The 14876-nt window shown below is 38.3% G+C and overlaps 1 protein-coding gene across 1 annotated transcript; it reads left to right on the top strand.

Annotated features, from left to right (window-relative positions):
• Positions 1–67: 67 nt before the first annotated feature.
• srd5a1 (steroid-5-alpha-reductase, alpha polypeptide 1 (3-oxo-5 alpha-steroid delta 4-dehydrogenase alpha 1)) lies at positions 68–12343 on the top strand. The gene is made up of 5 exons (XM_085791959.1): positions 68–490; positions 856–1022; positions 2972–3073; positions 12013–12163; positions 12273–12343. The coding sequence occupies exons 1-5, from the start codon at positions 180–182 to the stop codon at positions 12337–12339; spliced, it is 798 nt and encodes a 265-aa protein (XP_085648085.1). The 5' UTR covers positions 68–179; the 3' UTR covers positions 12340–12343.
• Positions 12344–14876: the final 2533 nt, after the last annotated feature.

Below are 14876 nucleotides of genomic sequence, written 5' to 3'. Positions count from 1 at the left end.
CGGTGATTGGTTTGACCAGCTATGGATGGTGAAGGTCGGTCGCGTGGAGGCACTGGACCCCGCCCATTGCCGTGATAACCAACTAGTCATATAACACATTGTCCTGTTGTTGCTGTTTCATTAGCTACATTCACACTGTTTCTGTTTCTTGTTCGGTCCGGTTCGGACGTGTCAACGGGATGGACGCTCTCCTTTCCACACTCTTTTCCTCGGAGGAGGAGGAGCTGCACGTGTTGGACTGTATGGCTTACTTTATGGTTGTCATGGCAGCCTGCACTTTGGTTACACTGCTCTTTGAAAACGTCCCCTATGGACGATATGCCAGCAGCAAATATGGATTTCCCGTCAATGCTAAGTTGGCCTGGTTCGTCCAGGAGATGCCTGCCTTCTTCGTGCCCGTGGGTCTGGTAGTTTGGAGCTCCTGTGCGAAAACATCACTGTTGCCCAACCAGCTGCTCATTGCCATGTATCTCTGCCACTATGTCCAGAGGTAGGTGACATCATCAGTCAGACCCAACTTTACAACTTGTAAATGTACTACATGTGATATGTGTTAATGTTCAGTTAATGTTCAACATGCTATGGGTGACAGTGTCACTGGTGTCACACATAGACAGTAAAAAGAAGGTGTCACAGTGACACTGATGTGCAGCTGCTGCTGTTTCCTGGATGCACAGTGAAGGTCTTCTCAGCCTCACCCATTCAATAAGATGACGAAGATGTGAATGTGTCTTTTAGGTGCATTGCATAACCAATAGCTATCTGAAACATGTCAGTATGTCAAAGCATGTATTTGAAATGATAAGATATATGCAAATGACTTTTCTTTTTTCTTTTTCTTTTATTCTGCTGCAGATCCCTTATTTACCCATTTTTAATCCGCGGGGGTAAATCAACACCATTTGCCTCATTCATCCTGGCCTTTGTTTTCTGCCTGTACAATGGCTACATGCAGATCAGGTACTTGAGCCATTATGCTGAGTACCCTGCATATTGGGTTACGCATCCATGCTTCATTGCCGGTAGGTGTTCTGTGTCTGCTACTCCACTATCTCAAACAGAAAAATAAGATGAGAATTGCAAATTACACTTGCACAAAAGCTTGACAGCTGTGACAGGAATGATAATATTTTTCAGAGTAATGTACATCTAGTTTACACACAATATTATTTGTAAGTAGTAGCAGCAAACTGACAAATAATCTCTCAAGTAGTAAAAAAAGTCATTTAAATTATGTATTATTTCATTTGAGTGATGTTGACAATATCATATGTAATAAATGTACCAGAACACATAAGCTGCAGTGGTTGAAAATTAATCAGATAAAGGTTTCACAAGTAATTGGTCAATAAACTACTAAGTTAATAAGCAAGAACTTACGAAAGTGCTGTGTTTTAATGTATGGTGTAATGGTTTTAATGGCAGCCTGCAGGAGAGACTGAGTAAGATGCACAGTCAGGATTCCTCTTACTGTCTCTCCCAGCTCATCCCCTCTTATCTCCCCATACCCTTCGCTTTCTCTTAAATAAAAGCCAAGAGTTTAAAACTCTAGCTATTGAAACTTTTTTTTATCTCCCTTCTTATTTGCCTCTTTTTATGTTTGCCCTGCAGGTGCTTCTCACACTTTCCAAACTCTCCAAAGTGTTCTGCAGTATTTTGGGGCTCCTCTTGTTGTTCAAGCAGTCGAGGGAAACTGTCAATTTAGGATATGTGTTTTTCCATTGTTGCTGCTCCTCAGCTCCCCTGACGGTCCCCATCAGTCCTTGCGTCGACAGCAGTGTATACACAAGGTGAAAAGTTGTCCGAAAAAAATATTAATCGATTAATCGAACAATAATCGATTATTAAATTAATCATCAACTATTTTGATAATCGAATAATCAGTTTGAGTAGGGTTTTTTTTTTAGAATAAAAGTCCAAATTCTCTCATTCCAGCTTCTTAAATGTGAATATTTCTGGATTCTTTGTTCCTTCATGGCAATAAACTGATCGACAGATTAATCGATAATAGTTGCAGCCCTAATGTTAATAACCATCCTTGACAATGTACAATGTATTTCCCACACAAAAATATACATACGTGTTCAGTGAACACTGGTGACTTAACAGAGCAGAATCATTCATTTGTGTTAACAAAACCATGATCTGGTCTGGAATAGGACATTTAAAGGCCCTGAAAACCAGTTTCACAACTTTTAAGTGTTTCTTAATTCATTGAGTGCCAGCCCTTTTATAAAATGGTCAGTGCCATGTGCCAGCGTTTCGGGGCATTTTGAGTAATATTTCAAGACCCAGAAAATATTTTGTACTATGACTCTGAAAACACCAAACAGCTCAAAGGAAAGAGGAGACTCTCTATTAACTAGAGAAAAAACATTTGTTTGTACCTTGTTCCATTCTTGATTTATCTTGAGTTGAATAGAGCCTGGTTGCACCAAAAAGACCACTTTTTTTTCTAGAAAGCTGAGAAAAATGCATTTTTGTGAAAGAGAGTCGCTCAAGAAAAACAGTGATTTATCCGTTTTAATTTTGGCTTCAAAAACATGTAAGACATCTGAAATTTTCATTTCACATGTTTTTTCATTGTACAAAAAAAAAAAAAACTAAAATACAACAACAAGTAGGAGTCTTACTCTGCAGAGTGATGCCTGCTCTCCTCCTTCTCCTGCAGTTGCTGCCCCCTCACCCTCTCCTACCCACCCACCCCTCCCCTCTCCCTTCACCCTCTCCTACCCAGATTTGATTGGCAGCAGTCCAGTTTAATAAGCCGTAAACTCTTACATATGACTAGATCAACGAGAATTTGACTGAAACAACAGGTCTCAAGCACTGCAGGGCACAGCGGAGAAACGTCACATGATTTCGGACTGAACACTGTGGTTAGATGCTGTAGCTTTTGAAAATACATCTTGGCTGTCTGTCGGTCTGTAAAATCTTGTGCTAAAGCAGCTTTTGCTTGGTCCGTCTCCAGGGTCTGTGCTGTGGTTGGTGGGCTGGCTGGTGAATATGCACTCTGACCACATCCTGAGGAACCTGAGAAAGCCCGGAGAGACTGGTTACAAGATTCCCACAGGTAAGCTCTTCAGTCATGAAAACACTGGGACGGTTGAGTTTTCTCACAGAACAAGCAGAGTACATCCTATTTAACTTAAAACCGCCACTTTACATACATACATACTACATATTTGCTCTTTAACATGTACATGTACTGATTAGTTACCGGTGCTGGCTGGATCTTACATACATTAGCCTATATACTCTACATTTACCCCTCTGAACACAGTGTTATTCAGAGTGAGTATTTTTATATCTGACTGCATGACATTTACTGTTAAAGGCACATTTTACAACATGTTGTTATTTTTTACCGAGGTCTACAGTTTGAATACTTTTTCCGTCACTGCAGTGGGGTGACAAGAAAGTCAAGAAAGCAGTAATCACAACATGGCACAGGGCACCGCGGTCTCTGTGCGCAGTGCTGGATGCTAATTTTCCAGTGTGGTCACATGATTATACAGGATCACAGTGTAAGCAGAATCACAGGTTGTCACTAGTTATCTTTTCCTCTCTGCCTTGCCTTCTGCGAGCCCTTACATTAGTGTACAAAAAGGGCTCCTTTGACTCTAATATAGTCCAAACTCAGCTTGTGTGTGTGACTCACTCATACTATGTGTAGTGTTGGTGTGTGTAGTTTTGCTTCAGCTGACACAGACATAGACGTTTTGTAACCACACAGTGTTGATAATAATCATGTCAGACAGCAAGCCAAGTCCACACTGTACACTGTACATTATACATCTCACGTACATATACATGCAGTGGCCAGACTGATTCATGACTCATGCTAAATAAAGCATTCAGCCTTTGAACTGTAAAAAGTGCTGATGCCAAAACTTAGTTGTTGTTTTAAATTTAATTACACTGAATCCGTCTACGGTGCAACTTTTTCAAAAACTAGTGACAGCACAGAGAAAGACTTCACATGTGTCTTCAGCCTCTTGTTAAACGTTAGATAATAAAATCAATATTCAAAGCTATATTCATAAAGCTCAAAAGCAAAGGGAGCAGGATCCCCACAAAAAATGGCAATTTACCGTTTTCTGGGCTGCAGTGTGTCTTGGCTGTGAGCGGTGACTTCATGCAGACTTGTCATCAGTAACTGTGAAGCTGCCAGGCTCAGTTGGCACCAGGTTGTTGTTTATTTTTGTACAGATTAGAGGTTCAGAGGTGATGGGAGATGGAATCTGTTACTTTTAAGGAAGACTAGTTTCCTTGTTTCTAGTCTTTATGCTAAGCTAACTGTCTGATGTAGTTTTATATTTAACGCACGGATATGAGATATTAACATATAAAATGTAGGGGTGTAACGGTACACAAAAGTCACGGTTCGGTACGTACCTCGGTTCAGGGGTCACGGTTCGGTACGGTTTCGGTACAACAGACACTATTGGATTTGAAACTAAAATCTGTCTTGTGTTATAAAAGTAAAAAAAAAAAAAATAGAATATAAAATTAAAAAAGTGCATTAGGAGTGTTATCATGTCATTCATTAATTCTAGAGGAAAAAAACTTGACAACTGACAACTATTATTTAAACAAACAAACAAGAAACTAACATCAATGTTGGTTTACACAATTAATTTAGACTAGATGCCAGTTGCTTTGGTGATGGTCTCTGGTCCTGTCTGTGTTCATGTCAAGAGGCTTAAAAGCAGCGGGATAAGTTGTTACACACAATTGTCCTTTTCCTTGCATCAGTGATTGACATGTGGAGGGGGCGCGCGGGAGGGGGAGGGGGGGGGGGGGGTGAACATGCGCTAACGAGTTTGATGCGTTTCTACGCGAGCTGCTTTCTATGGTCACGAGCCGTCGCCACCGCCGTCACCGTTTTTTTTTTTTTTTTTTCAATGAGCTTTATTGAAAACAGCTGTACATATAAACAGATGTACAAAAAACAGGGTTGTACGTACAGTTATACAATAGAACATCAGACAGGTGCTCCAATATCTATCATTAATCATAAATAATAAATAAATCACAATAAAATAAGGTAATTATTAGCAATGTTAGTAAACATTCAATCGAAGGAAGGATAATAAATAAATGAACAAATAATATGACAGATGAAAAATAAATAAATAAATAAAAAAAATAGAAAAAGGAAAGAAAAGGGGACAGAATGTAAAAGCTTTATTCTTCTTTGAAAAATCTCTCGTAAATATCTATGGATGTGATGCTTTGTTTAGTGTCAATTAGTGTAAGGGATTTCATGTATTCTTTGAACTCATGCAAGAAACCTCTAAAGTTGGGTGAAGTTTTGGAGTATTTGCATTTATGTATGTGAAATTTGCCATACAAAATGAATAGGTTTGTAATAAAGGTGATGTCATTTTCTTTATGGGCAAAAAACATAATCACACTTTTACAGTCAATTATAATGTTTATCTTGATTTTGCACACTATATATTGTTCAAGTTGAGTCCAGAAATTGATGGATTGAGCACAGTGGAAGAATAAATGAGTTAAGGATTCTGGTTCTGTATTGCAAAAACTGCATTTGTTTTCAATATCTAAAAATTTAGAGAAATATAAATTTGTTGGATATATAGTGTGTAAAATTTTGATGTGAACCTCTTTTATTTTATTGGAAATACAAAACTTATAAGGCAAAGTCCAGGCCTTCTTCCAGTCAGTGTCCATAAAGATGTTATCCCAAAATGATTTCCCTCGTGGAGTAATTTTCCTCTTTTCATAAAAAATATTACGTATATGTTTGTTGTTGCATTTTGAATGCATTACATCAAGTCCATTTAACATCAGAAGGGGTTTTATTCTTATTGTTTCTTGATATTGACAATGGCTTCTCATAAGGAGAGAAAGACCATTAGGGATTGCTTTAGTTACGTAATTAAAATCTTTACTTGTAACAGGAAAGGATTTAAGACGAAGAAAACGTTCATAACTAAGCATTACACCATGACAATCAAAAAGGTCACATATAAAAATAATGTTCTTATCAATCCACTTCTGTTTAAATATGGACTTTTTCCTGACAGTAATATCTTCATTATTCCATATTATGGCTTTGTGAGGGGAAAAGTTGTGGGAATAGCACAATTTCCACGCTAAGAGTGCCTGTTGGTAGAACTTTGATAATTTTAAAGGCAATTTTGAGACACTGAAGTTACAGGTCAGTAAAAAATGTAGACCACCTAATTTCTTAAAAATATTATTTGGAATAAAAAACCAAATTGAGTTTGGGGTTTTGAGACATTCCTTAATCCATTTTATTTTGAAAGTGTTATTTAAATCATAGAAATTTAGTAATTCAAAGCCTCCTTGTTTCCTGGATGCCGAGAGAATTTCGTTTTTTAGATAGTGTTTCTTATTTTTCCAGGTAAAATTACTAAGTATTTTATTAATTTCTTTGGATGATGAATCCTCGACAAATAAAGACAGAGCAGGATATATCAATCTTGAAATACCTTCCGCCTTGGATAAGAGAATTCTGCCAAATATGGATAGGTCACGTTGAAGCCACATATTCAATATATTTTGTGTTTTTTTAATTCTGGGGAGGAAATTAAGTTGTTGTCTAGAGGACATATCTTTAGTGATATCTATGCCTAAGTATTTCACTGTTTTTTTAACTTGAATGTTGCATATGTTTGCACAGTCTGTATCAAAGAGACACAAGATTTCACATTTGTTAATATTGAGATGTAAACCCGAAGCTTTAGAGAAATCATTAATTAATTGTAAAGCTGGCTCAACTTGATGTTTGTCCTTTAAAAGTAGAGCTGTATCATCAGCTAGTTGCGTAATTTTAAGTTCCTTTTGAAATATAGTTAAGCCTTTTATACTGTCGTTATTTAAAATTTTAAGGGAGAGGAGCTCTACTGCAATTAGAAATAAAAAAGGGGAAATTGGGCATCCTTGACGGACAGAACGGTTGATCGGAAATCTTTTGGAGGTATTAGGGTAGATCATTAAATTACTGTTGATATCTTTGTATAACATTTTAACTACTGAGACAAAGTTTTCTCCAAATCCCATTAACTTCAATGTATTAAAAATAAAGGGGTGTTCCAAAGTGTCGAAAGCTTTGTAGAAATCAAGAAATACAATAACTGCTTGTGATACATGTTCTGAGTAGTCAAGTAAATCTAAAATTAATCTAATGTTATTACTAATGTGTCGCTTAGACATAAAACCTGTTTGGCATTCATTTATTATGTCTCCAATATTAGATTTTAAGCGTCTGGAATAGACAAATACAAATAATTTATAATCCACATTCAGAAGTGTGATGGGTCGCCAATTATCTATACATAAAGGGTCTTTATTTGGTTTTGGGATTAGGCTGATTAAACCTTGTTTCATTGTTGATGTCATTTCATTGTTTGTGATACAATCTTTATACATATTCAAAAGCGGAGTTTCAATAATGTCCCAAAAAAAATGATAAAATTCAGCAGATAAACCGTCGATTCCCGGAGATTTCCCGGTTTTCATGTGTTTCAAAGCTTCAATGAGTTCCAGATTTGAGATAGGATTTTCACAATGTTGTTTAAATTCTTCTGAGATCAATGGGATAGAATCCTTAATACTGTCTAAGAATTTTTCGCAATGTTCAGGATCATATTTAGACTTATACAGTTTTTCATAGAAAGCACAAATATGTTCTGCTATTTCTTTGGGATTAGTATTTAGATTATTGTTTATTCTCAGCGCCGAAATATTAGATCTTTTTTGATTACGTTTTTCAAGAGCGAAAAAATAACTCGAGTTCCTTTCACCATGTTCTAACCATTTTGCCCTAGAGCGAATGAATGCGCCTTTAGCAGCTTCAGTATATAAATTATCGATTTCATTTTGGAGTTGCAATAATCTAATGTGTTCCTCTTCTGATAGATTTTCCTTATTTAGAAAAGTTTTTAATTCATCCATAATTTCCATTTATTTTTTGTCTTTATCTTTTTTGATATTTTTGCTGCAAAGGATGGCCATTTCTCTAATTTTAAATTTAAAGTATTCCCATTTCTGGATGTTGTTCATATCATTTTTAGGAAAGATATCTAAAGCTATTAGTTTAACAGAGTTTTGAAAAGTTTTATTTTTAAGTAGGTTATTGTTTAGCTTCCAATATCCCCTCAATTTTTTGTTACTTTCTTTAGAACCCGTAAAATGTACTGAGATAAGTTTATGGTCAGATAAAGGGGCGTATGAGTGATTAATTTCTGAAATATATTGTAAACTTGAAGAGGAGGTTAACCATAAATCAATCCTGGATTGTAATGTTCCTCTTGTATTAGACCAGGTAAACTCTTTACAATCTGGACTATAAAAACGCCATGCATCTATTACTGATAATTCTTGGCTCATAAATTGTGTGGCTTTGAAATGTGAACTTTGAGAAACTCTCCCTGGAATTCTGTCTATTATATCATTAGGAGCATCATTAAAGTCTCCCCCTATAATCAGGAGTGCCTCTTTATTTTTACTTTGCAAATCCCTTATTTTGGACAAGACTTCTGTAAACATAGTTCGGGCTTGTGTTGTTCCATTGTGGCCACATTACATATTATGAAAAAAATATTGTCCAGTTTGCATAACATAATACACCATCTACCACTATCAGAGTTGTGGGTTTCTAAGATATCACCTGTAAATTTATTAAATAGTAATGCAACACCTGCAGAATTATGTGTAGCATGACAAAAGTAGGCTTGATCTCCCCATTGACTTTTCCAAAACTAATTGTCTGAGTCGCAGGAGTGTGTTTCTTGTAAGAGGATAATATTTGCATTTGTTTTTCGAAGAAAGAGGAACATTGCTTTTCTTTTTATATTGTTTCTTAATCCCCTAACATTAAGCGAGACCATCTTCAATGAGTTAAACTTGAAATCATTCATTTTCAATGAAAAAAATAAAATATAAAAATATAAGAGCACAATGTCTGGAGAACAGAAACAAATGAGAAAATGTAAGCCTTAAAAAATAGGCTTGTTTGTGCAAATGCCTCGAAGTGCGAACGAGTTTGTTTTTTTTTAAGTTTAGGCACCGTAATAATCAATATAGGTAACCATAACTGGAATGTATTAAGTAACAAAGTAGTCTAGCAGTCTAACAAGTGGTTTATAACAATCTTTTCTATTAACTTTTTTTTTCCCTTCATGGAAGAACAATCAGCTCTCTGAAGCTGGAGAGATAGGGACAAACCTATGTGTGTCTTAAAGGGTATCTTTCACTAAAGCAGCGGTGATTCTCTTTCCTTCGATGATCACATCTGGACCACGCCATGCGGCATTGTCTTTCCCCGTATGTCAGATCCTCTGCAAGTCGAAGCCTTTTCTCCCTCATCACGGCGGCGGTCATCGAAGTTTTCCATATTTTCTGCCTGAAGGTGCGCATGGTGAATTGGATTATCACCGGACGAGGGCTCCTGTCATCTCTGGGGCGTCCAACTCGGTGAATCGTGTCGACGAGAAAGCCAAGCTTGTTTTTTTCTTCTGGAGCCATTTGACCAAAAATCTGAAAGATCTGTTTTCTTAGATCTTCCGTGGACTCATTGGTGGATTCCGGCAGGTTGAAAAGCTTCAGATTCCAGCGTCGGCTGTAACGCTCTGCTTCTTCAATTTTTTCATCCTGTTCATTGAGCTGGCGACTCATCACTTGCATCTTGTCATTGTTTGTCTTCGCCATGTGTTCGATACCGTCGATGTTTTCTTTGATAGCTGCAATTTCTTCTGTGTTTCGGCTTATCTTTTGTTCGAGAGATGTGAACCTGCTCGTTAAGTGTTGGACAGCTTTTAGTATGTCTGCATTGGATACCTCATCGTCATCTCTTGTGCAAGTTTTCTTGGAGTTAGGGCTTGAGAGAGGAGTATCAGGTAAAGGAGAGCATAAGCTGAGTGGAGAATCATCATTCAAGTCCATCAAAATATTCCCGTTTTTTTCTTTCACTCGTTTTGTCATGTTGTTGTCTTAGCGTTTGGCTAGTTAGCCTGTTTGCGTTAGCTCAAAAAAGAGGGAGAAGAAAAAGTCCGTGTATCTTCCCAAAATCGGTAACAAGTTAGACTTAAGCTCTTAAATTGTCTTTTTCATCACATACCAGTTCTTGAAAGTGATGTTCCGTTAAGTTCACCTTAGTTTATGGAGCAAATGGTGCCCAAATTTGGAGGAGTTCACAGCGAAGCATGTGCGCTGGCTGCCATCTTGCTCAGCCTCTCCACCGCCGTCGCTGTTGTGTTTCATTGAGAAGCCACGGTGACATAAATGAAGCAGGCAGCTCTCCTCCTCTAACTTCACTCTCTCATCACTTCTCTTCTTCCTCTGTTATGACGGTTGCAGGCAGCTTCGAGGCTCATTACCGCCACCTGGGTTGGAGTGAGGACTGACTTTTTTTTAATATATATTCATTCAGACGTATTCGTCGTGTGACTGTGTGCACCGAACCGTGACCCCCGTACCGTGACGGCACGGGACGAATACATACCGTTACACCCCTAATAAAATGTCAAACTGTTCTTTTAAATAAGGAGTTATAAGGCTCATTGCTGTGTTAATATCTTGGCCCAAACTAATTAACACTGACTGCAGCTGACTGCACTGGTTGTTTTATTTATTGACTGATTCAAGCTATTTCTCTTTTCTTTTTTTCAGTTGTTGATAATTAAAATCACAAGTGGAAAGATTAAGGGATTCAATCCAACAACTCCAAAATGCTCTGGTGGACAAGTTTTGACCTGCACACTTACCACAATATGAGATAATAACAGAACGTTACGAGACAGAGTTGTTTTCAAGGTAAATTCATACAAAACCGCTGATGCACATTCCCGTCGGGGGCAGTTCTTCAGCAAGCAGTCTCTGCATTTACCTCTAAAACATCTCTGTCTGGTAACGTTCTGTTATTATCTCATAGCGTGGTGAATGTGCAGGTCACAACTTGTCCACCAGAGCGTTGTGGAGTTGTTGGATTGTGTATTTGATGAGTTTGATGAGGGAAACCAAAAAATCCCATTAGCCTGCATAGTGTAGCTCTGAACAGTTTGCGGTTCTGCTCCGCCATTCTAAAAATAGCTTGCACCGACAATTAAAGGTAACAAACCTTATGGCAATGGACCAATTTGCTAAAATGTTGAACTATCCCTTTAAAGAGTCAACAGCTTCTTTGCTCTCATTGTTCCAACATGACAAAAAACACACTGAGCATAATATTTTGGCCTTTGGCATTTTTTTTAGAGTGTATGACCTTTACTGTGTGGAAATGGATGCACATTCTTTGAGATGTGACAAGTGAGCAGGGGGGGCTGGGTAAATAAGATTCTGGTCTGTCTCCAAATACTTTTTGAGAAATAGCCGTGAGGATGGTATGGAAAAGTAAAGAAGTCAATCCTCACTGCTGCTTTTTTAGGTCACATAAGGGGCTAATATAAACCATAGGTTGGATTCTGACTCGCTAAATGAATCAGAAATCATAACAGGTTCACAAAGAGAGCGGCTCCCGCGACTGAGAACATAGTCACAACAATAGCACCTTCGGTTTGAACTTGCGGTGACCCCTATTGAAACAATCCATCCCAGATTCTTAAGGAAAATAAAGTGGAGAAGGCGACGCAGGAGGAAGCTGTGAGCTGTGTTGCTCCAAATGAACTTCCAGGCACGTCTGATCCCCTCAGCCAAGAATCTGCCATTTTCCTATAGAGGGTAGCAGCACTACCGAGCACACGGCCTCTAGTCAAATAGTGAGTGCTCAGCCATAATGGTCAGTGTGGAGTGAGTTTGTGTGGATGCCCTTTGAATTTTTTAGCAGCGTGTAGCCTCAAACTTACACTAAGAGACAGTGGAAATGTCAGTAGTCGCTCTTTTACATGTTGAAATGCAGGAGCTGGAAATCCATCAAATTTTCATTTTTTCCAGAGCAAGAAAAAAAATGTTGTTTTTGCTTCAGTGAACATACAAAAGGTGGAGCATACCTGTCCTAATTCCTGCGTCTTCCACCCACAGGTGGAATGTTTGAATTTGTGTCTGGAGCCAACTTCTTGGGAGAGATAATAGAGTGGGCAGGATTTGCTGTGGCCGGCCACTCGATTCACAGCTCAGCCTTTGCCATCTTCACCGCAGTGGTCCTCACCAGCAGGGCTGTGGCCCACCACAAGTAAGAAGAATAACACGCACACGCACAACGTAAGCAGGTTTGCACGGAGTGTATTGCGCTCTTGTGTTGACAGAAGAAAAATGTCTCTTCCCTCTTCCTCTCTCTGCAGATGGTACCACACTAAGTTTGAAAACTACCCGAAAAGCAGGAAGGCCTTGATTCCATTCATATTCTAGAAAACACAGCTGATGGGCTGCATTTGCTTACAACAGCTGAGAAGAACATTCCCATAATTTTTCCTCTTTTAGGAACGCTCTGAAGTGTGAACAAACCTCCAAGATACTTTTTTCCCCCACTGAGAACAGCCTGAAGCACAGGATGCATGCTTGCAAATGATCTCATCTGAGCTGCAAGCAAGCAACAGTTAAAAGCCATCGTCTTGAAAAAAAAGAAAGATTTTCACTGTTGCCATTACGTTGGTAATAATGTTCATAAAACACCAAGAAACTTCGGCAAGCAGTGTTGTGCTTGCAGAAGAGAAACAACGTTTAGTGCTCCTCTAGAGGAAACAAGACAGTGATTGGAGCAAATCTCAACAGCAATATGGTGGATTTATAACACTGTGCACCAGCAGTAAACAGTTTTAAGACTTCTCTGCTGATCTGCATATTCCCTCAGATGGAATATAAACTAGGAAATGCAAAGCAGACATTTAAATTTTTCCATTCGTCCTCGAGAGTCATCTGTTGCAGATCTATCTTTTTTAACATCCACTCGAATTAAAACAGATGGAAAAGGGACCTTGGATTAACTCCAACACTTTCCCCTGCCTCATTTTGCTGCGGGTGTCTTCAGAAAGACTTTTCTACCTACCTCATCATCCGAACCTCTTGACAGAGAGGCCACTCTGGAACGAAAGGTAACTGCATCTCTGTCCTATAAAGACGGAGAGACAGTGGTGGGCACGTCCCCCCTTTACTGGGCTGCAGGGGAAATCAAATGAAGATCAAGTCTGGGCCCTCAATAACTCACCCATGCCTGAAATGAGAAGAGGAGAGTGTTGCCTTAACACATCACTCCTGTCAGCATTTCTTAGACAGAGAATAAAGAAGATGAATTAAGGAAGAGGTGGGTGAAACCAGGAGCATGTTGCCTGCGTAAGTGATGCTGATTAGATGAAGAAGAAAAGATTAGAACATTGATATTGATATTAATATTAACGCCTCTTTGCTCAACTCCTGCTTCATGCCGAGCCAAACAATCTTGTTGATGTGAGTTAAGAACTTAAATCATGGCTCATTTGGAAGTTACTTATAAGAATTTACAAAACTGGAAACAAGTTCTCCTCTGTAGAATCTGTCACAACCTACATAAACAAGTAAATAACAGTGACTCAGTTCCGTGAGGTGCCGGCTGCTGTTTGTTCCTATAACTCACTGGTCCTCTGACACGACTTCTCCAACACCACTCACAGCCAAGGTCATGTCACTTCAGATTTTAAAAAATGTGTTGTATTGAAAATAAATGTGTTTTGTTGTCACTTTTACACGTGGTGTCATCAATAAACAGTATGACCGCTGTGTCAGAGCCAGATGACAAAACCAAGGTTGTGTGTCGCTGAAGGCCGAGCAGAGTGACATCCTTCATGTTGAAGATCCACGCCGTCTCTCTCTCTCTGTCTTCCAGGCTATTTCCTGCCTGTATCTTCCTTATCCACGCTTTGTGTAATTGCATCACTATATTACACAGCCAGTATTTACTGAGGCTGCCATCTGACTTTAATACCATTCATCTTCGGGCTGACGCCAATGGATTTTCTTTTTATATGCAAACCAACTCGATTAAATGGTTTGTAACTCGCTCACTCACACATTCATTCATGGAGGCAGCAGGTACTCCACTAAGAGAGCCGCTCTGTAATACTATACACATGCCAACTGAAGTCTGCCGTGTGTCTTTCTACATGCAAGACAGGAATAACTGCTTCAATTTCAACACATACGCCACCTTTAGACAAAGAGGCACAACTGCACTGGCTTTGAGAATTCAGGCTGTGACTATAGAGCACCCAGTACTGGCTTTTAAAGATTTTATAAATTAGCTTATGGGTCAATGATGTGATGCAACCCAGTGTCAAGTGGTGTAACCGGTGTCTGGTATTTTTTCATAAAAATCTGACTCTATACAGGAAAATAAATCTGGACACACATGTGGAATAAATGTAATTCACTTTTGCAATGCAACACTATGTTTCTAAACAAATTTGATAAACTCTTTCATACATTTTTTAGAAAAAAAGCAGTGTTTTTAGGATATGTCCTGCTCAGTGTTGCTAAAATGCATTCAAATTCAAATATAGAAATACAGCAAAACAATCTCTTTCAATTTAATGTTTTCAGAAGAAAGTATACTTTTTATAAGTACACTTAAATTCACTGTAGGTAGATAAAATATTTAATATTATCTTTCTTTTATGGTTACACCTTCTGGCATTTTCAGGGACATTCAGTCTTACTTTTGTTTAAAACAAAATGGTTAAAATGGCATTTTAAATTACATAAAACCAACACAAATGCAAAATATACATTTTAACAAATCTGATGCATGCTTTAAAAACAATTATTTATTCATTTTCATTCATTTAATTTTTTTTTTGCCACTGACCATTATACTGTTTATACTAATGCTCAAACATGCAGAACAATGGGCAAATGCCTAAAGAGTGAATCACCAGAACAGAGCTGCCTGCTTCCACTTTAAAGGTAATAAATCA

Source organism: Trachurus japonicus, chromosome 11 (genome assembly GCF_045865225.1).
Source record: "Trachurus japonicus isolate A0001 chromosome 11, Traja_1.0".
In the NCBI taxonomy this organism is placed as follows: domain Eukaryota; kingdom Metazoa; phylum Chordata; class Actinopteri; order Carangiformes; family Carangidae; genus Trachurus; species Trachurus japonicus.
This window is presented reverse-complemented; position numbering and strand designations above follow the sequence as displayed.